Consider the following 23,601-nt stretch of genomic DNA (forward strand, 5'->3'; position numbering starts at 1 on the left):
GTCCATCTTATTGACTCCATCTTACTCTCTATGGTTGCTTCCTGCCAACTGGCTGCTTGCTCTGCCTCTTAACCTACAATTGACTTTACTTAATCTTGTTTACAATACTCAAGTAGAAAGGTCTTAGATTAAAGGTTTTTGATAGGACTAAGCCACTGCACAATTAGAAGCAGGTTCTTTCTCCCAATAAATAACATATTCTCAGGGTTCACAGTGTGATAGAATAACCTGCTACACCAGGAGATAAAGTGGATCAGAAACAGAAATAAATGGAGAAGTTAGGACCTAAATAAGAGGTATAAGAGTCTATAGACCAATGTGATTTTTTTTTATGATGATGGAGACCTGACTAATGAATGGTAGAGCAGAGTCAGAACTAAGCATTAGATGTAAACTAGGCCTGATTGCTGTTGTTATTGAAAAGCTGTATTTTCTGAAGGACTACCTGGAGTGATCAGTCTTATTTGCTCCTATCATGTTTACTGTGGAACTCACATTGTAGTTCATTTTGACAAATCTTTAACAAGTTTTTCTTATGGATTATAATCAAGAGTATGAGATAGTATACATGTATATATGTATACATGTAAACTATATATGTGTGTGTGTTATATTATATTATCATATATAAAATGTATTGTATATATTATATATCTCCCTTGTGACCTGGAAAATATCAAAGAGAATCTGTATCTGTGGAAGTTATTTTGAGTACTGCTTCCTTCTCAGGAATATAACTTGATAAGAAAGTTGTATATCAAACAGTGAATTAATACATCATCAGTATGAACACACATGCTGGCTTTTTTTTCATTCTGTGTGGTAAACCATTTCAAAGAAGTTTAAATGTCAGCTTTTGTAAAAAAAAAAAAAAAAAAAAAAAAAAAAAAAGTAATAATTGTTGTTGTCTTGCCCTCGTCTAGTTATGTTCCCTTTTCTTCTCCACCCACTTTTGGTCACACTTGGTAAACAAAATATCTGAAGTCAGTAGAGTAATTAGTATGAGTGATGAATTGCTAGCATGACCCTAGTGTCCCATTTGATATCTAGAGTCAGCTATCATAATGTTTATCGATTGAAGGGAACAGAAAGAAGGGAAATAAAACCAGTTATTGTACCATATGTGATATGAATTCTTGCGAAGAACATGTATTTTTTTTAACAGTTGGAAAAAAACTGGATTATCTCCTCAGTATCAGAATTTTCTCACTTTAATACACATAGAGGCATTTCTTAGCTACATGCTTTTGGTATCCATTTTGCAAGTAATTGACAACTTGTGACCTCAGTTACAGGTCACATGAGGGGTCTAACTATAATGATCCCCTGATAACAAGAGACTTTGGACATGGTAAGGTTTTTCAACATTGGAGACAGTTGTATTGAATAGAGATGCCAATTCATAGTTGTAGTAGATTAGAGTTCACTTGCTCCAAAATAGTGATCAATTATACATTTTGAGCATAATAAGAAGGGCTGAAATATGAGCTAAATTATTGTCAGTGAGAAAAAGTGATTTTGACACAAATGTATTGATAAAGAAATTTTGACTTCTCAAAGTGTAGAATGAAAGTTGAACAAACTACTGAAAAACCAGAGTGCTGGAAGCAGGTGTACACCTTCCTGGGGAGTAGAGTTAGTTGTATAATTTGCTGGATCAAATGTAGGTTCTTATTATACACATAACTTTCATAATATCTCCATGTACCTCATCTGTGAATATTCTATCCCATGATGGTGCAGTAAATGGTGGCATCTTAGGGTAGTAATGGCAGTCTCTCCTGATTGTCTTCCTCTTGGCAAAAGACAGACAAAGGTAGAGAGAAAGAAAGGGTAAGAAACTCATCTCAGTAACTACCAAGAGACTGACAGTACTTTTAGATCCAGGAGTTGGAGCTAGGTCTCCAGAATCCCCTTCAGGAAACATGAGCCAAGCTCACTGAGAAAACCCACATCGCTGTGAAGGTTGCTGCAGACAGACCACAGTGGGATCTCCTGCAAACACTCAGCCAAGCAACTCTTGAAAGAAGTTAGAAATTCATTATCTGTTTGTGTGGACTTTGTATAATTCAGTGGTATCTTGGGGGAAAAGATTTAACCACCTTTACAGTTAGGGTATTTGAAAAAATTTAATAACATTGTCTTTGATGAATTTTTTTTCTGTTCTCTCCTAAGTTTTTAATATCCCTAATTTGAATCATTATTTCAGAAAAGACTAGTAAATCTACTTCTATTAACATAAATTTTGTAAGTGAACTATGATAATTTTCATATGTTAACTGTTAAATATAAGATGTCTAGTAATGGGAAATCATTGAATAGCAAGGAAATACCTCAACATAGTTTGATACAGCTCATCGCCTGTTTGTGAGGATATAAACAGGGAGGGTAGAAGCAAATACTTTTATCTGGAATTATCTGGGCTCATTTCTTCTTAATAGTTAAATGAATGCTGTGATTATCTGTTCAATGGCCCATTGAAGAACAGGTTGAACAAGTAGTAATTTTCTACCTAGGAGCATTTTAGATCCTTTATCTGAGGAAAATGATTATCCTGTGATGCTGCTGTTCCTTAGGATTTACAAAGGAAAATGTTAGCAATTAGGTAGTTACAAAGGGATTTGTATAACAGAAAGAGCACAGGGGTTGGAATCAGAAGATGCATATTGAAGTCCTGTTCCAGTGCCCACCAGATGCAGGACCTGTAGGCTGCTGCTTAGCCTCTCTGAGCTAACACTATCCTGCCCTGAAACTGGAACTGCCTACCACAGTCAGAGAGTGGTTCTCAAGGTTATGTTAGGTGCTGAAGTGCTCAAAGCTTTTAATACAGTTTTGTGAAGAGAATAAACTATTTCTAACAATTCCCTTTTGTTGTTATCCTCTACAGAAAGTGAGTGAGAAGGTTGGAGGAGCTGAAGGCACCAAGCTAGACGATGACTTCAAGGAGATGGAACGGGTGAGTCTTTACTTGTTAGACTTCCCTTGGCATGGGGTTGTCTCCTGGAAGAGGGGAATATGAAACTGTTCAATGCTAGAGTGTCTGTGTTCTCTCTACAAACAAACAAACAAAGCCACACTCATTTCACTGCATATTTTGAAGTGGAAACTGGAAAGTAGCCCGTCTTCGTCTTCCTTGCCTGGGTCCATCCAGAGAACGGAACCACTGTGTGAGTGGTGTGGTGCACTTTTCCTGAGAGATTTTGTCATCGCTTTTCCTAATCAGGGTGGGGTATGTAGAGCTATGGTTGCATTTGGGTGAGGTGGAAAGAAAGGGGAATAAAATGGAGAATGATGTCTCAAATAGCAAATTTCCTAAGGGACTTTGAGTCTCTCTCTGATTTCAATGCACTTTCCTATGAGGCTGGTTCCTGCCAGAGGCAGGTCAGAATAGTGAGGGGAGAGCAATTGGGAATCCAGTTGCCCTGGCCTAGACTCTGCTTCCACCACTATTGTAAATGTCCAGTTTTTTTTTTCTGGGAGTTTCTACTTTTGTATGGCAGTAAATGACAATACTAATGCTCACTTAGGTATATTTCTGATTGACTAAAGACAAGTAAATCATTTAGCATTCTGTGTGAATTATAGGTTCTTAACAAGTGAGGCTGAAGTTTGTGGATTAAATCTCTTTTCCTTTTGAGATATTCAATGCATTTTCTCTTTCACTTTGAGGATGTTCATAATAAGAGATGTTTAGACTTAAGAGAATGAGTGCTTGTTGAAATGTGCAAAAAATACTGTGGGGGGATGGTAGTGAAGGGCTAGTCCCCGTGCTTAGAGGGGATGTTGTAAATTTGTGGTACTGAAAGAGCACATTTAAGCATTGTTAATGCACACTCTCATAACAAAATATTTTCTTTATATTCTATTTTGACTCTCTCAAAAGATTTTTATGGGCCTAATGTTTTTTTTTTTTTTATTCTTTATTAGTCTATCTCCTTTCCAGTGGGTTGCTTTGCTTCATTTCTGATGAGTAAGACAGAATGTTCCTTGGTGCTTCCTATCTTTCAGTTTTCCTCGTAATGGGTTCCTGGGTAAACTAAAAATTACTTGCTTCAGGCATCTGTGACACAGGATGTAGATATGATTCCCAAATGTGTGCCATTCACAGTATAGAGGGGAGGACAGAAGAGATATGGAATGACCCTGTGATACTGCCAACTAAGCTCAGATCTGGAGACTTTGATGACCTTGTCATGGAGTCCTGGAATCTGAACAGGAGTTTAGAACTTAGTATGTTTCAAATAAATGAGAGAACAAAGAAGCAACCATCAGAGAACAGCGGAGCTCCTAAAAAGATGAGGCCAGAATGTCCATCTTATGAAGTACAACTGGAAAGTTCTAGCCCGGTCAGCCATCCTGCCTCAGTTCCTTACCTTGGCTTTGCTGGTGGCTGCCCATTACTTATATCCCATACCAGTGTTCTGAGTCTTGCCCAAAAGTGTGAGGTTTTATCTCTCATACCCAGTACCTGACAGCTACTTTCCCCAACTGAAGTCAAAGTCTGTTCCTATTTTCTGTCTCCTTTTGACCTTCATCCAAAGCTGATAAACACTGACTTTTCTGGCAGTAGAAACAGTAGTTTACCCATCCCTCGTCAACATCCATGTCTTTTAGACACACACACACACACACACACACACACACACACACACACACACATATCCTCAGGATGACAGCTTTGCTTCTGCCTGAGGAACCCAAGGATCTGTTAAGGTGCCCCAGCCTCTGGGTGCTTGATTAACTTCTCTCTTCCTTCACTCTTGTTGAGAGCACTTACAGTATGCTGCATAGCTAAATACCCTGTCATTATAGAAGCATCGACAATCAGGACCTGGAAATGTGCAGGTGTCAAGAGTTACTCCTGCACAGCACATAAAGCTGATAAACTAGCTTTCTGACTATAAAGCTAAGACAAACAAGCTATTTGTGTCTCAAATAAAGCTAAAAAGCAAAGAGAATGTGGAGGGTGGAGTTTAATCACTGAGCAGCTAATTAGACCTTCGGAGACTTATTTTGCTATGAAATCCACTCCAGCCTTACAAACTAATTAAAATGAGAGGAATCTTGCCAGGCATTTTACTTTAGGCAAATATCCACAGATTTCCCTCAGAATCTGAAGATGAAGTGTAAGATTTATGTTCCCTATTTCATCAAAAGTCTCTGGAGTATTTCTTTCAAATGTAGATACTCCTATAATAATAAGAAAACAAACTTTGATTGAAGAACCTTCCCGTGTTCCTGCAGTTGGGTTTTTCTGTAGGTAAATTCAGATATTTGGATTTCAGTACTGTTTAAATTGTTTAATTTTGTTTTATTGCACACATCCTTTTTCTTATCTGTGATTTTCCTAAAGTTTGTACTTTATTTGTACCAAGAGTATTGGGAGTTAGATTATTCCTACAGTCACTGAAGAGCACTTGCTGTGGACTTGGAATCTTTTAACTCAGTGTCTCCAAGCCTACAAGAGCATCACATCTGACTTTTCATAGTTGGGTTTCTGTTCAGCAAATGTTTGAGGTGGAGAAGGCTATATTTAGTTGGACTCTCATAGGCACAATTAGTCAACAATATGAAATAAATTAGAGGTCTGAAGTGAGCAGTATTCCAGGGAGACAGGTAGCTGTTCCTAGAAGTTCTTTCTAATCTCAACCTAATCAGCTCTGCTACTAAAATGCAGCACCGCTGCAGCCTGATGCTTGAGGTCTCTGGCTGTGTTGTCTCCATAGGAGCCTTGCTCTTAATCATTGTTCTCTTTCTCTTAAGTACCTTACACGGAGTTGCTTTCATTTTAACTGTAAATGTTTTCATTGCTTGTCACTTTCATTGTATATAGGCCAAATTCCTTTCTATGATCCAGATATTTTGAAAATTTTCTACATTATAAAGTTGCAGGTTTTTGTTGTTGATGGGTATTAATAGAAGATTCTGAAATCTGAGGAACTTCTGGTTCCTTCTTAAATTTCCATCAGTTGCTACAGTTACACTGGAATGGGGGGAGATTTTGATGAGTGAGTGTGTAGCTGTATTCATTAATTCACTTGGAAAATATGTAAATACCTCCATCTTGTGATGAGAACTAGAAACGTGAAGGTACATGAGGCCCAGTCCCTAAAGGAGCTTTCAATTTGGGTCAGAAAAAGGGGAATATAAATAGATACCAAGTAGGATACATTGCTTAGTGCTCTGGAAGGATTTCCATGAAAGACGCCAGAGAGAGGCCAAATATAGGTTTCTTAGAGCAGCAGAAACTTCTAGGAGAGAGATGGCCGAGCTCAATCTTCAAATCTTCTCTGAACTGCATATGAGTATCATGCAAGACTCCCAGTCAAGGGGGAATGGAGTTTTTCTGCAACCTGAATAGCATCTTGGGAATTTCTTTGTTTAAATCACAAAAAGCTCTGAGGGATGAAACATAGAAATAAACCCTTTAAATAAAAATAGAATTCCTAAAGGAGAGCTTCAAGTTTTTTTTTTGTTTGTTTGTTTGATTTTTTAAGGTTCACAGTTTTATTTCGCATTTATGTCTTTAGCCTTGATTTGAATGTTTCATGGGTGAATTCAAATCTAAGTGTAGTTCTACCAAGCCTGAGAGCTTCAACATTTAAGAAAGGCAAGATCTTGAGAGAGAAAAGAGAAGCTGCCATTCCAATTGAATGTGAGATTGTTGGTAGAGTGCAATGTGGAGAGAGCTGGTAGAGCGTGTCCTTGGTCGTTACCCTCATACATTAGTTACTGCATGGAGAGAGGTTTAGTCTCATTCAATCTCCAACGAGAGAACAGGATTCATGTACAGGAACCAACCCTCTCACTTTGAGAACTTCTGTTTACCAAAGTTGTTTTTATGAAGAAGCCACAGAAATTACCAAATTCTTTACCTGCTCATATTGAAACACAGGCCAAGCCTACAGTTCCAGGCTACCATGGGAGGCATGCTAGTCAATGCTTGAGTTTTGTAGCAAGTGATTTTCTATTAATTATGCACTTTTAAAAGATACTCTAATGATATGGCTCAAATGGGAGAGAAGAGAGAGAAACAGCATTTCATCCAGTATTCTCAGAATATCTTCTCAGAGTAGACTTGGTGTCCACCATGCTACCAGTGGTCTCCTTCCTGGAACAGTAGTGAAGAAGATGGTTCTCTGTCCTGAAACTCTCCCTTGCTGGTGTAAGTTAGATGAGGGGCTTGAGTCACAAGCAAGGTGAGCTTCAAAGACATCCTTTGTCCTGCCTGAACTTCTATGGAGACAGTCTTCCTCTCAGTTACATGTGTAGAGCGTATTTCCAAGCTGTATTTTGGGGCAATGCCTAAGAAGATTCACAGACTTCAAATTAATATATTAAAGTAAACCATCCTTTATTTTCAAAATATTACCTGTCAGCCTTTCTGACTATATGGTTCCTGCTTTAAAGCAGGCCATTTAGAGATGGTTATTAATTCTCCCAGAGTTGGTAGGGAGCTATTTAAAATGCCACTCTTGGATAAACCTGTCTTTCTGCCAGACAGGCTTCCCCAGGATGTTGCTTTCAGCATGCCCCTGTGGCTTATTTATTTAGCTGTTCTCTTTCAGTACTCCAAGTGAGTGAGTGCATATTCTTAACTACAGTAATAATAAAATCAAAACCTTGAAAATATGTTGGTGTTCTATATACCATTTTAAATTCTTTGACAAAACCATTGAGAATTTTTCCCTATCTAAGTGGGCATTTAATTAATGTCATTATTATTGATTGCTAAACCCACAGACTACCTGAGCCACATACAAGGTGTTCTGCTTCCAGTATTTGACAATACAAAATAGTGTCTTTCATGTTTCCATTGCCCTGTAAAAGATTCCATCGTTTTCATGGTTTTTGAGTTCATAAAATACTGATTTACTTTCTACAGGGAAGGACATTATTATATATTCATGCATCTGTGTATGAAACAGTAATCCCATCATGCCAATTTACTGCCTTTTAGTGTTCTGGTATCTGATAGCCCAAGACTGGAAATAGCAACCTCATTCATAGATTAAGCATGACATGCTCAGAGCTCACACCTTAGCTCAGGGATCAGCACATTCTTTTGGTAAATCTTTGAAACTTTTGGGGCTGCAGGGTCTTTGCTCTATGCGTTGTAACTTCTCTCTAGGACTGTTGAAGTATGTAAAGGATCCATTGGCAATGCCTATGTCAATGAGTACAGCTTTGTTTAAGAAACAAAACAAAATTTAGAAGACACTGAAATTAGAATTTTTTATAATTATTATTATGTACAATAAAATAGAAATACTAATTTCTTTTTAGTCCTTTAAGGTGTGCAGGTATGTTTAGGGTTATTTCCAAACCTATACACAGTAAAGGGATACTTAAGCAGGTTAGGAAAATTAAAATGGATTTTATTGAATCAGAGCCTAATTCCTTCTCCATTTTTTAAATTGGACTTTCTGAGTACATATGATATCAACTTTTCAAGTAAGGCAGTTTGGAGACAGACTGTTAACGCTCAGGCTACACAGAAGAAAGTCTTAGAAGCTCACCCTGCCTAGCAGCTTATTGGCATAGTTGCAACCATTGGCCATAGTTCAGCAACCCCTTATTTAACTTGAAAATGCTGGTGTGTGTGTGTGTGTGTGTGTGTGTGTGTGTGTGTGTGTGTAGTACATGAGCAAGCATTCCAAAGCCACAGCGTACATGTGGGGCTCAAGGAACGAGCTCCAGTGTGTGGCCTCGGTGTCTGTGTTGCTTCAGACAGTGTCTCCTATTTACATTGTGTCAGGCTAGCTGATCTGTGAACTTAAGGCTCCTGTCCTAACTTCCATCTGCCATAGGATAGGGCACATTGGGATCAAGAAGTTGTGCTGGTGTATCTGGTGGGTTGTGGAGTTCCATCTCAGGCCTTTGGGCTTATGTGTTAAACACTTTACCACTGAGCTTTCTCCCGGGACCGAGAGAGTCATTTATTTGTTAGTCTGTTTCTCTGGACTCACAGTTATACATTTCAAGACTGGTTAATGGAAAAAGAGTCTGAAGTATTGAGAGTTGCTAAAAACCTCAGCATTAAAATGATGGAAGCAAACAAAACAGAATCTGTGAAGAATGTGTGCCTATGGGTCTGCCTTGAAAAGAAAGCCATATTTTACACATGGGTTTTCAGTCCTTAAATATGAGCCTATGTTGCATCCATCCATTCACAGTTCATTTCCTTTCAACAATCTTCCCCAGTAGCCCCATGGTAGAAACCAAAACAAACAAACAAACAAATAACATTCATTGCTGTAACAAATACTTGAGATCAAGAAGTTAATTCTTTTGATTCAATTTTTCTAGTTTGCTTCCAAAGTTAGCCAGCTCATTGCCTTGGGCGATGTGATGCAGTGCATCATGGCAACAGCAGCTCATGGCTTAAGGAGGCTGTGTAATGAGTGGTGGTTGGGATGCAGAGATGAGAAGTGGAGAGGCCAGGACAATACAACCGTCCATACTGTCAGCAATTCCACTTTTCAAAGCAGGTCCCACCATCCATAGTTCTCACCAGTTCTCAATAGTTAGTTGTGAGCTCGTTAGTGAATTAATCCCATCAGTCATAGCAGAACCCTGATGTCCCAGTCACCTTGCACAGTGGCTTCATTTGCTATGGAACAAAGTCTTCAGTACAGAACATTCTAGGGAGATGCTTCATGTCCAAAGTTATATACTGTACCTTCTCAGTCAAAGCGAGATTAACTAAAAATGAAGGCTTGGGAACTCTCCAAATTAGGAGATGTTGTAATTAAGAATATATCAAAGGTCAATGATAAGAAGATTTGGACAATGTAAAAACAAACATATACATCATAAGCTCAAAGTAAATTGTGCTGTTCTTACATGGAATTAAGCTCTTGTTTTTTTTTTTTTTTTTTTTAAATACATGATAAATCTTTATTCCCGTATTACCAGATTTAGTATGAAGAGACTGGATATTTCCCATTTAGGTATATGGCTGGCTTTCCTAGCAGGAACCTAATAAGATGCATTAAGGATTATCACCACTTGTGCTGTTGATTTGTCATTATTTGATATAGTCTGTTTAGCCAGAGTCCTAAGGATAAAAAATAGAAGGTAGAGATTAATCACCCGTCTCCTGGAAGATGCCTCTAGAACAGTGAGTAGTCATTAGACCATTCACTTCCATGTATGGACTTGGGGGGACTTTTCATTCATAACCATGTCACTAGTGTGAGCTTTGGAAGTTCATTCCTCCTCTCTGAATTTTGAGTTGTATTTAAAGGTCAGGGATTGGGCTACTGTACTACTGATTTCTTGCTCTTGTGTCCATTATTTCTATCAGGCAATAGCCCAGCAGAATCCAATAAAAAGTAAAGAGCCAGTGGAAGAATGTGCTAAAGGCTATTCCATGTTGTGCCTATGGCCTGAAAAGAAACCACAGAAATAACCATATTGGATGAAGATCTTTTCAAAAGTGATGAGTGCCTAAAATATATTCTGTGCTGAAAGTGTAAAGTTTTATGTGAACCTACACAGCTTCTGTTCCAAATGCCTGTTCTAGCTGTATAGAAGTTTGTTGAGTTGTACAGACATTGGGTCTGGTTAATTTATGGCAATTTTTATATAAAGTTTATAAAATTAAAGAATTTCAAGTGAAATTTATATTATACTCTTATCAAATAGTTCTGATGGAGCTTGTCTTATATTGATAACAAGCACCGGAGGTGTCTGCATTAATGAGTAGAGTCCAAATATATATATATGTGTGTGTGTGTGTGTGTGTGTGTGTGTGTGTGTGTGTGTGTGTGTGTGAACTTCTTCAGAGACTTTGGTCAGACTGTGGGGAACTCTGAGATATTTTTATTTTTTGTCTCCATTCCATTTCAATGTTGAATTCTACTCTGGGGAGCAAACATAATACTCTTAATGTTTTTGTCTCCAAGATCCCTGTAGAGCTGGGACCACTGGCTTGATACCTGGTAACTGCTTCCCATATCTTTCTTGCTAACCTATTTGTGGACATTGTGGCTGTAGCCTCTGTTGAGAAGGCAGAAGAGTTGGAGATAAATGGTCCAGCAAGTTAGTATGGTAGTGTCCCTTCTGTGGGGTCAGGTCCAAATATTTACTGTAGTTGAAAGTCCCATAAGTATTGAGGACTTTTGTAAAAGGAGTTCTTAATTAGTCTAAGTAATAAAAACCCAGAGTCAGATACAAAGGAAAATGCTGAGAGATCAGAGAGAAGGAGCAATCCACAGCCACACTTTACCCTGTGTCAGCAGGCAAGAGAACAAGTTCCTGCTTCTCCCAGCTTATATCCTCTCTCCTCCTAGTCATATCGCTTCCTGTTTCTGCCCAGACATCTCACTTCCTGTCTGTCTGTACAGACCTCCAGACCTATATGTTAGCTAATGGCAAGCTCCATTCTCTGATCTTCAGACGGGCTTTGTTTGTACAAGCAAGATATTACCACAAACTTTCATAAGTAACTAGGGGTTAGGGTGGCAGTTCTTTATTCCTGACCCTGTTTGGTGGCTCCTCTTGGGTCCCTAACCCAAATTAGGGATAGTACAAAACGCCTTCCAGGCCTAGTTGGTGTCTTCTGGAATTGGAAAGAAACATAACCTCATGTGGGGAATTTGTGGTGATATATTGTTTGTGATTAATAAAGCCTTGGGATCAGAATGCAAAGCTAGCCACAGCCATAGAAGCTGGGCAGTGGTGGCACACATGCCAATATCTGTCTCTGGATCTTTATTATTCGTGTTACAGGACCTTTCATTTTCAGGAACAACAGAGCAGTCTGTGGCAAGCTTCTTGAACCTCGTTATATATGTTTTCTCCTTATGATGCTTAAAACTCTTTGATTATAGTGAAAGAGATGGGGAGTGTTTATACAAGTCATCCACCTAGCAGAAGATGTCACTACAGTATCAAATGGACATCAGGTGGTTCAAGTCTCAAGACTTTCGATGCTTGCTTTCTTAGAAACCTTGGGCAACATTGCTTCCTGTGATGGCCCCAGAGGACATTAGATACATTTGGCATCTCATTCCTCCATTCCAGTCTTTCTTACAGTCAATAATAGAACTTTTTCCTCTCATGTCCTCCACACTTTCAGCATGTTTATTCTGTATACAACCTTGAGCTCTTTCTACTGGCATCAAACATTCTATGACTTGAGTCTATAAGGTTGCCTGGCACTTTGATAAAACTGTCAGGGCCTCCTTTTGCAGTAATCTGATATAGGGAGCTGCCACTCCTTTAGCCAGTATCATCCAAGCCTCAAGTATCTTAAAATTTTGAGTCAGTCAAAAGGACAGTGGAATAGAGTTCATCGGTAGGCTATTACATCCAAAATTATTTTATACCATTATCATTGCAGTGTTACAAGAAAAGTAATGTTTTTGCTTATCTGTATAGTCATAACTTCCTGCTGTATTATGATTTTGGTGGGATAAGATGTTATTAAATATTGAAAAGACAAGATAATATACTTTAAAAGATATAGTATCAAAGAGAAGAAGGTTTACTCTGTACGAAGCAAGTTTCACCAAATACAATTAGTTGTAGAGACTGGTTAGTAACATTTGTGGTCCTGTAAAAAGTGCTAAAACAAAAAATGTTATCAATGGCAGGGGGACTGGTTTAATCTGTTAGTCAGCTGTGTTATAAAGTGCCCTTCATGGCCTAAGAAAAGATTTTAACCAGGCAATGGTGGTGCACACCTTTAATCCCAGCACTTGGGAGGCAGAGGCAGGCAGATCTCTGTGAGTTCCAGGTCAACCAGATCTACACAGGACAGCTTCCAAAGCCACAGAGAAACCCTGTCCCGATCCCCTCCCCCCAGAAAAAAAAAAAGAAAGATTTTCATGAACAAAGAAGAATGGCTCTAGCTTACAATGTTTCCCTAACCTGGCTGTGTGGAGAGGGTGGGGGTGGACTGCTGGGGGAAATGCTGACCATCCACAGTGTTCTGAGACAGGACTTTTAGAGTCAGGAATTGGTATTTATAATTAGTCAAAGGTTCAGAACCAACTAGATGTGTTTACTGAAGACCTTTATATTCTGACGATGTTGTCAGAATGTACATGGACAGTAGAAGCAGAACTGAAGATATACTCTTTAAGTTTTTATTATTGTTGTGATCTTTTTTGTATCCCCCCCCCACCTTGTGCATGATGCACATGTGGGAACATATATGTCATAGTGTGAGTATGGAGGTCAGAAGACAGCTCCGTGAGTTACGAGTTACTACTTCTCTCTGTCTACATTCGTGTAGACTCCAGGAATTAAACTCAGGTCTACAAGCTGGCAGATGAGCTCTATCTGTTGAGCCACCTGGGTGTCCCAGCATTATTCTTTATGGAAGACAGACTTGTTGACAAGTATGGCCCATTCATAGCATCTAGCAAAAGCCTGAAGGCAAAATGTTACCGACAAACTCTATTAATTTTGCTGAAAGGCAATGAAGTTTACTTTGAAGCAAAATTATCAGTTCCCTTCTTGGGTGGATAGACTTTTCAACAGACAGTGCTCAACACAAAGTCGTCTTTCCCTCTAGTTGCTCCTCATAGTGTCTCACCTGTCACTCCTTGCTTGTCCCACTGGGGTCCTATATAGGCTTCAGAAAAAAAAAAAAAAAAAAAAAAAAAAAAAAACTTCAGGCTCTAAAGCTAATGATTGTGCCATTTATCATAAACATATATGTACATTTTTTTTTTATTTCAGAAAGTGGATGTCACCAGCAGGGCTGTGATGGAAATAATGACGAAAACAATCGAATATCTTCAACCCAATCCAGGTAAGTGTTGTCTTGTACAGTTGGAGTTCTCTCAGGTTAGCCTCTGACTGACAGACAGCTTAGATTTGGTAGGTTTCTCCTTCCTGTGACGGAGGGGTCATTTTAAAGCTCACATTGAAATGCCTTCAAAATATGTGGTATTTTATCCAACTGTAGTGTTTTTAACAGTGAGTGTATACAGCTTGGGTGACAAATCATGTCATGGTAGCTACAAGATCTTTGTATCTTCTCTTTAATTTTTCAAGAAGTGGTAAGAAAGAACAGGCAATGGCTTTGAGATGGATTGTGATGACTTCCAAAAGATAAGAAAAATAGGAAGCCGGGTATTTTTTGTGACATACAAATGGTTTATGCGCATACAGCCTAGGCTGTCCCTTCTCTTCTTCAGGCACATCATAGGCCAGCATCAGTTCCTGCTAACCTCTTGCACTAGATCTGAGACAGGATTATATCAGAGATAATGGAGTGTGTCTAGATAACCAAGTATGGCTGCTTCTGTCTCTGTCGGTTCTAGCACACCGGCCTCCATCATAGGCCTCTGACATTGTATGGGCTTCAGTTCTTGACCCCAGCTATAACTTGAAGTGAGACTAAATGTGCTACTTGAATGAAATATGAGAATTTGGAAAGCTGGTGGCCCTTGAGTCTAGTTTCTTTGGGAATTTCACATAGGACGTTAGGTCTCTGGAAGTCCTTGAGATACAGGTAATTATTTCAATCTCAATGGGTTCAGATGCAGGGTCTTAGTGACAGAGGGTAACAAGAGAGTGTCAGAGGGAAGCAGACAAGAGCCATGGTGCTGATGCTGCAGGCTGTCTCCTGACTCTTAGCTGCTGACTACAGCTTTCTTTCCATCTTTAATTGCAGTGGCAGCTCAGTTGCTATTTCAAAGTGAATCAGTGATATAGAAATAATATTCTCTCTATTTTGTATTAAGCCATATTAGAGATGAGATGATATGGTAGGGGGAAATATAGAAGAAGATATATGATAGGGTACAGAAACAAGTTTAACTGGTGGTAGACCAGGTCGATTTCAAGCTGATTTGTAAGCCATGCAATGAGCAGCAAGAAGCCAAGTTTCATGCAGTTGCCTACCTTCTTCCATGGAGATATAAAGATCTCATAGATGAACACATTTGTTCAAACAACTGTACAAGGTCAAGGCTTGAAAAGAGAACATCTCGCCTCACCATGTTTTACTACAGTGATGGTTTTATAGAAGCAAGAGATATTCCTATTATCTTTGCAAAGATCCTTAAGGCACCCCGTGATTCCTTCATTTTCATGCATGAATTATATTCGTAACTAACTGTTGAAAGGCCTAGTGTTAGGAATGAGAAGAAAAATACAGTATTTGTCAAGTTCTATTGCAGCTTCAATACAGACTAGGAGCATACATTCTCATCTTTAAAATGTAACTCAGTTTAGTCAGCAGTTCCTTTCTCTTTTCTCCCTCCTCCCACTGATACTTTTCTACTTTACAAATAGTCTGTCTCTTACTACCAAGTCTGTGTGGGTATGTGTGTGTGTGATCCAGTGAGTGTCTTATATTTGCTTACAAACATTGGGTGAGGGTTATTTGTAGCAGCCTAGGCAATTGATGAGTGACTTATACCATGGATTATGACTCCTTTTCTCTTGGAAGCCATAAACTGAACTGCCTCTGAATCCTCTGGGAGAAGTGGAGCCTGATGAGATCCCCCCCCCATCCATGATGGAATGTGGACAGACATAATCTTGTTTAGATAATCATACCTCCTGTGAGTTGAGGGAAAGCCACATCCACCTTGAACACTGTATTCTACAATACTCCTCTCTTCCTCCAATTCTTATATTCTTTCTACTTTCTCTACCGTGTTGTTCCCTCCATGTGGAGGCTATGAGTAGACATCTCATTTTGTGCTGAACACTCAAACTTCACCAGTTATGAATATCTGCAATAGCTAATATCTATTACAAAACAAACTTCTCTGATGGTATCACTAATGTGTGGGTAGAAATGAAATATTTAGAAAAACTTTTGAGTTTTGAGTTACTGATTTAGGCTACCACTTAAGGCCTGTGTCCTTCCCATCATGGGGATTTTGAACTAAACTGGAAGTAGGCATACATTTTCTCCCATAAAGTTTAATCAGGAAGGGGTTGGTTGCCTCAATAAGAGACATGCCACTGTTGCACCAAGACACATATCTTGCTTGGCTGTTGCTAATGTGGCATTGACAGTTTTCCTCTAGTAGCCTGAAAAGAACCTACTGATGGTATGAGGGCTAGCTAGCAGGGAGGAAGCTTCCAGCTCAGTTCAGCTTCATTTCTCAGTGCCTCCTATCTGAGAGTGTGGTAGCCTCAACAAAATGGTCTTACAATATAGGTGTAGTGGGCAACCAACAGCAGCAGTGATTGTATTGAGGGGTGGTTCAGGAGCCTTTATGACCAATAACTCATAGGGAGATATTGGACCCCTGGCTCTAGGATTGTTGTTTAATAACTTTTGACTCCTGGGAATAGCTTCATCCACCAGCACAGAGCACTGCTTTCACATTTCTTTGTTTTATTTTTTAATTAGCTTACATAGTCAGAAGTTGCATTACGGCTTTTTAATACAGCCTCACTTTTTACCCTCTCCTCTCACATCTCCCTGCCCCCATCTCTGCTTAAGTGTTTTCCTACCTTTACTGTTTCCTCCTTTACTTTCATGTAACCTTATTCTGATAACTAGCATCTGCCAAAACCTCATTTTCACCCCTCTCATGGCCCATTTCTCACTTCCTGGCCTGTACAGAAATTTGCTCCCTCATAAGCACCCATTTAAAGTTCAAAGCTAAGATACATGTATGAGGGAGAACACGTATAATTCATCTTTCTGAATCTGAGTATCTGAGTTGCCACACTTAACCTGGTTTTGTTTTTTGTTTTTTTGTTTTTTGTTTTTTTTTTTTTTTGTTTTGTTTTATGTTTAGTTCTAACTATTATTCTATAAATTACATTATTGCCTTGTTTCAAAGCTGGGTAAATTTCATTGTGTATTGCATTTTCATTTGAAGCATGCCTAGCTTTATGGAGTCCTTTGCATTTATGCCCAGAAGTGGTACTGCTGGATCATATGGAGGTTCTATTTTCTGGGTTTTGAGAACTCTCCCTTGTTTCCATAGTGTTTGCACTAGTTTTACTGTGAATGAAAAAGGTTCCCATTCTATTCTCCACACTCTGGCCAGCTGGTGTTGTCATTTGTTTTATCATGATAATGGATGTTCTGACTGGAATGAGATGGAATCTCAAAATATTATTATTTCTCTGATGACTAACACTTTATAAAAAGTTTATTCATCATTTGTAACTTCTGAGAGCTCTCTTTTTAGTCCCATACCTATGTTTTTAATTGGAGTGTTTGTTTTCTTTGTTGTGTGTTCTTTTGAGTTCTTTGTAAACTGGATATTAATCCTATTAAATGTATAACTGTCAAAGATTGTGTCTCATCATGTAGGCTGTCTCTTCATAACTGTTTCCTAACTTCATGAGGCCCTGTTTATCAGCTGTTGACCTCATTGCCTGAGCATGTAGGTCCTATTCCAAGAGTTTAATTAACCCACTACGATGACGTGTTTTCCCTATTTTTTACCTCTAGCAGTTTCCAACATTTCATTATTACCTTAAGGTCTTCCTTCTATTTGGGGTTGATTTTTGGAGATGTGAAAGATAAGATCTAGATAATTTTTCTACATGGAGATAGCCAGCCAGGTTCCCAGCACCATTTGTTAAAGAGGATGTTTTTTCTTCAATGAGTATTTTTGGCACCTTAGTAAAACATCAAGTAACTATAATTGTTTGGGTTCATAGTTGAATGTTTTGTTGTATTCTTTTGTTTTTTTTTTTTTTTTTTTTGCAACAGTACCCCACTGTTTTCCATCCATGGCTCTGTAATATAAACTGATATGAGATGAGGTATAGTCTAGCCTTACTGGTTTCTGACCCACTCCCAGGATTACTTTGGATGTCTGTACTTCCAGATGAATTTTAATGTTTTTTTTCTATTTCTATGAGGAATGGCATTAGAAATTTGATGGGTATTATGTTGAATATAGATTGTGTTTATTAAGATAGCCATTTTTACAATGTTGAGTCTTCCAATATGAGCTTGGGATATATTTGCACATTCAAGTTTCTCCTTTCCTTCAATTTCCTTCCAGTGTTTTAATGTTTGAGAGGTCTTTCACTTCTTTGGTTAGAGTCATTCTATTTTAGTGTTTATGGCGTTTGTCAATCAGATGGCTTCCCAGTTTCTTCCTCGGCATATTTGATATTGGCATATGGAAAGGCTACTGATTTTTAAATGCTCATTTTGTACCCTGGTAATATGCTTAAAGTGTTGCCCAATTCTAAGAGTTTCCTAGTGGAGTGGTTAGGATTTGATGTATTGACTTATATCATCTATGAATAAGGGCACTTTTCTTGTTTCTTGTCTGTATGATTTCTTTTGAATTGCTTCTCTTGTCTTATTGCTCTTGCTAAGGCTTCCAGTACTGTACTGAATGAGTGTAGACAAAGTGAACCACCTTGTCTTGTTCCTGATTTTAGTGGAAATGTTTTGAGTTTTTCTCTATGTAATATAATGTAATATATATGTAATAAAATGTAATATTTTGTCATATATGTTCACTCTGTTCCCAGTTTCTTTGTAACTTTATCATAAAGGAATAGTGGATCTTGTCAAAAGCCTCTTTTGCATTTACTGAGATGATCATGTGGTTTCTATTCTTACTTCTGTTTATATAATTTATTACATTTATTTATTTTTATATGTTGAATTTGTCACAGTGGGTGATAGTACTGTGTGTTCTTGAATTCAGTTATTGGTTTTCAAATATTACACTTATTAGCCCCACCACCTCTGTGTGTATATATGTTTCTCTTGTTGAAGTATCAGGATAATATTGACTTTATACTGACTTTGTAAGACATAAATAAATAAAGACAAATAGTGTTGCTTCTTTTAATGTTTCATGGAAGAATTTGAAAAGCAATGTGGTTTGTATCCTGTTGCTCCAAAGAGACACATCTGAAGTTGACCAAGGCAACTCTTATAAAAGATAGCATTAATTGGGAGCTTTAGTATAGTTTTAGAGTGTTAATCTATGTTCATAATGACAGGAAGCAAACAGGCAAGGCACTAGAGCAGTAGTTCATCTGGAGAGAGAGAAAGAGGGAGAGGCTGGGTCTGGCTTCGGGCTTTTGAAACCTCAAATCCCACCTCTAATAACACACTTCCTCCAATAAGGCCACACCTACTCCAAAAAAGCCACACCTCCTAATCCTTCTAGTCTTTCCCAAGCAGTTCTACTTCCTGGTAATGGAGAACATCTAAATATATGATCTCATAGGACCCATTATTATTCAAACCACTATACCAGGTTACTTATCGAGGGTACAGAAATCCAGAATGGGAACACAGATCTGATTGTCTCTCAAGCCCATAGCTATTCATGCTAGTGTTGCCTGAAAGCAGGATCCTCTACTTCATTTGGATGCAGCAGACCCTTTGCTTTCAATGTATGTACCATGGAAATTCAGAAAAGAAATAGATTGTGGGACTGAGATTTTGTTGTTTAGATGACAGATCAAAAGAGGTATTTGGAGCAAATAGAAAATTTTAGAAATAACACATCATAATAGAGTACTAAGTGTGTTGATTACTTGTTACTGTAATTATTTTGTGACTCTGAGAATTGAATGGACCAATGCTACCTACAAAAAAACTTAAAGCCATCATCAGGCAAATTCACATTTTCTTAAGAAAAACAGTATTTATGGATAGATCACATAAAAATGCAAATAAATGTCAGACCAAAGAAATTAGAACCAAACAAAATTCCATATAATAAACCTACATAATTTAAACAATTCATATTGATAATTTATGACAGATAGGGTTCACTTTCTCTCTGAATTTCTTGTCCTGTAAATAGGCATCACATGGAGTTCCTTGAAGATTGCTAGTTGATATTATGTTGGTTATTCAAAACCAGCTAGTACTTGTCCTTGAAAGAAGACACAGGGGTTTAACCAATACCAAGAGTCCTCAGTGCCTTGGCATAGCTGAACAAAGAGAATCCCCAGACTTCTCTACATCTGCTCCCTACTCTTCATCCCAGGAACTAAACCTGGATTAACCCTTCTGGAGGCTGAACAGTGCTACTGAATATAAAAGATGTGACTTGAGTTAGGTGAGGACCATGACTGGGGCCAATCATCAAATTCTTACAGAATCATGGGAAGTTACATATCCAGAGTATTTGGAGAGTACCTCTGTTAGAACACCAGCCTAGGTGTTGGTTTCACATCTTACAGTTGGAGACTCTCAAAACTTTTATATTCTTTAAACTCAGTTCTTATCTAAAAGGCTATGAAGGAGTTTGTTTGGTTTCAGGAATTCATGAACATTCCTTATGAAGGTCCATCTTCATCCCTGGCATTTTAAAATGGCAAATCCAATCATATAATGTTACATAAAACATTAATTTCTTTTTCATGCTTTTAGGATTAAAGTGGTTTATAAGGCCCCCCTGCCTGGCTAAACTGCCCATTCCCCTCCATCATGCTCAGCTGACAGCTCTTTCCCCATCTCCCTCCTGCTGCATTCCCTGGACTCATCTCAGGCACAGGCAGCCTTGGCAATGGTGACATGAGTTATGAAGCATGGCTGGCTGATGTATTACAGCTGCTCCACAAAGGGCAGGTGGAAGTCGTCTTCATTTTCCTTGGGTTACCGGCCCTCAGATGTACACAGAATGTGTCATATGCATTTTCCCTTTTGTGTAAACATCAGTTCTAGGACATGTGTGGGCAAAACAAGTTTGATAAAGATTTGATATTTAGCTCTTTGGTTTGTGTTTTGTAGAGTTTTCTTTAATTTCAAAAAAGGAATGAATGATTAGATTTCCATCAAGACCGTTTTAATTATTTTAATTTCCTGAAAATCCACTTCTTACTGATACAGTGGATGTTTCCCTCTTGTTAGGTTGATAGCCCTGGCCAGGTGACAGTATGGGGTCTTTCTAGGCTTGCCATGCTTTCTGTGCCAGAGGCCTTTTCAGTTTTCATGGAGCAATTGCTCTGCCCTGAATATTATAAAACAATAATAATTTCCAAGCTTCTCGGGGGAAGAAGCAGTTCACACATGGGAATTATTATGCATAGCAGGCACTTGCCTTTCTGTAGAGGAGCTTCCCTGATGCCTGTGTGCTGTTTATGCAGTATGCTTGAAATCCCAGGTATTAAATTGGGGGTATTGGATTTCTGTTGAGAGTTTTTTAATAATTTCATTTATCACTTATGGAATTTTGCCTGTGGAAGTAAAAGTAGGCTGCATTAATTTTTAAATGCTTCATTAGTCCCTGGGATAATTTTATATTAAAATTGCATTTCTTCCTGTGGGCTGTTCTTTTAGTCATCTCCTTTCAAAGATGAATACACAAGATGATGATCAGCTACTTGTTGGTAGTGGAACTGAACATTAATTATATGCCTTAGTATCCATTTAACCAAATGCTTGGTTGGACAACACATTTATTGTTGGCTGTTTGACAGGAGGACCTGCTCATTTATCGTCATGTATTTTTAGGGCCCCAGAATTGATCCCAGCACATCTTTATCCTCTGTTAGCCATATATGAATGAGTGAATATACAACATCCAGCCTTCACTTAATGAGTAAGGGATGTGCATTTACTTATAGACAGAGATTTTACTTGACCATCTCTTGACAGTGGGAAGTAATTCAAAGTATACAAAGGATAGGTTCCCCTATACAATCATAAGGAAATGTTGAATTTCAGAAAGATAGGTCTTTTGAGAATAAATACAACAAAGAAGAAAACATGTCTGGATGGACAGTATATCATGTTTATTGAAAAGTCTAGGGGGCTTTTTTCATCTTACCAAATATTTGGGAAAGTTATTGAAAGCTTATAGGTCCCTAGTTTCCTAGTCATCATTTCTGCTAACTCTAACTGATCCCAACTGACCCAAATACAAAAAAAAATCATTAATGTAAAATTAATGTAGAAGTTTGGTAATTCTATTATAGAAAGCTTGATTTGTACACAGAAGTTTCTGTTCTGCCTGGTCCTGCAGCTGTTTAGTCATACATAAACACACAGAGGCATGTATTAATTATAAACTGTTTGGCCTATGGCTCAGACTTCTTATTGGCTAGCTCTCTCTTAATTATTAACCCATCGCTATTAATTTGTGTACCTATACACGGTCTTGGCTTACAGGAGATGACCAGGTCTCTTCCTTCCTTGGTAGCTACCTGGCATCTCCCTTGCAACTCACTCTCTGAGTCTCACTTTCCTTAATTCTCCTAGTCTGGTAACATCACCTATACTCCCTGTCTGGTTACATCCTGCCTGCCCATTGGCCAAAACGAGTTTATTCATCAACCAATAAGAAAAACATACATTCATAGCATACAGAAGGACATCCCCGATCAGATTCCCCTTTACAAGTAAGAGGAAATGTTGAATTTCAGAAGGATAGGTCTTTTGAGAATAAATACAGTAAAGAAGAAAACATGTCTGGAGATAGACAGTATATCATATATATTTATTGAAAAGTCTAGAGAACTTTCTTAATTTTATCAAATCTTTGGGGGAAATTGTTAAAGGTAATAAATAGGTCCCCAATTGTCTAGTCATCAATTCTGCTAACTCTAACTGACCCCAGCTGACCCACATACCAAACATCACGTAGACAAGTTTGGGAAATCACTCTGTTACCGAAACTGATGTAGTAAGTGTGCCCTGCATGGAGTTTCCCAATTAGACTCTTTGGGTTATCAGATCATTTGCCACTATTGATTTTAGCTCCTAGTTATCATATGCAGTGAAGGTAGATTGGGAATATATCCATTACCGCTTTCAACTTATAACTAAGTGTCTTTAATACTACAAAATAAAAGACAGCACATCCTGTGCTAAGGCTGGGGAGTTTTCTGTGTTTGGAAACATGGTTGTGAAAGATACTTGTTAGCATGCCTTTCACTTCTTAGGTGTTCAAGACATGTCGCTCACCTTCCCTCTCCAGGGCCCTGCAGTTCTTGTAGAGAACCTCTCAGGTACACAATCCCACTTGACCTGAGGCAGGCCCCATCAGTGTCATAGACCAAATGCCACTCTTTTCTCTACAAACGCACAAGCAAAGACTCCTAATGTTAGTAAAGTGATAATTGTGTATTTTTCAAATCATACAAACTATTTTATGCTCTTGGGGTGCAATTGCTTGCTTTCCCAGGCCATGCTGTGAGATCTTTATTGGCTCCTTGCAGCATCCCATTCTGAGGTGGGAAATATTTGGTGTCCATGTCACGAGTTCTTACAGCTGCTTAGTGTACCATAGCACAATGTCTTAAAATACTGCTCTGCTGCTTCCCACTCAGGGCTAGCTGTCACCTCAGAGACTGGTGTTACATAAAGACAGTTATTGGGTTGAAAGTAGCATGTTCCAGTACTTGAGTTCCCTGCTTATACAAGATGCAAGCAGACCTTCTTCTCAATCTCAGTTCTTCACAGTATTTAAGTACAGGAGATTTACCTAAGCCTTCATTGCTGTCTGCACCTTGGTGGGTATTCAGTCAACATTAGTGTGTAAACTGAGGGGGGTGCCATGTTCACAGTTCTGGAAGCATGAGATGGTGGAAGTCACATGCCATAGGTGTGCTGTAATATAGTCTGCCTGCAATATAGTTGTTGCATACTATCACGAAACATGTGCAAAACCACTATTCATTACATAGATTTGATTGAAAGTATGAAACTCAGATGCAATTGTGTGATTT

General features: G+C 38.5%; 1 protein-coding gene across 1 annotated transcript in view; it reads left to right on the plus strand.

Annotated features, from left to right (window-relative positions):
- Sh3gl2 (SH3 domain containing GRB2 like 2, endophilin A1) overlaps window positions 1–23,601 on the plus strand; it is a 171,621-nt gene that overhangs the window by 129,303 nt on the left and 18,717 nt on the right. The window contains exons 2-3 of the mRNA XM_051188131.1: window positions 2,888–2,956; window positions 13,696–13,768. Coding sequence (XP_051044088.1) covers window positions 2,888–2,956; window positions 13,696–13,768 — 142 coding nt within the window. The remainder of the gene's footprint in view (window positions 1–2,887; window positions 2,957–13,695; window positions 13,769–23,601) is intronic.

Source organism: Phodopus roborovskii, unplaced genomic scaffold (genome assembly GCF_943737965.1).
Source record: "Phodopus roborovskii unplaced genomic scaffold, PHOROB, whole genome shotgun sequence".
NCBI classification, from domain to species: domain Eukaryota; kingdom Metazoa; phylum Chordata; class Mammalia; order Rodentia; family Cricetidae; genus Phodopus; species Phodopus roborovskii.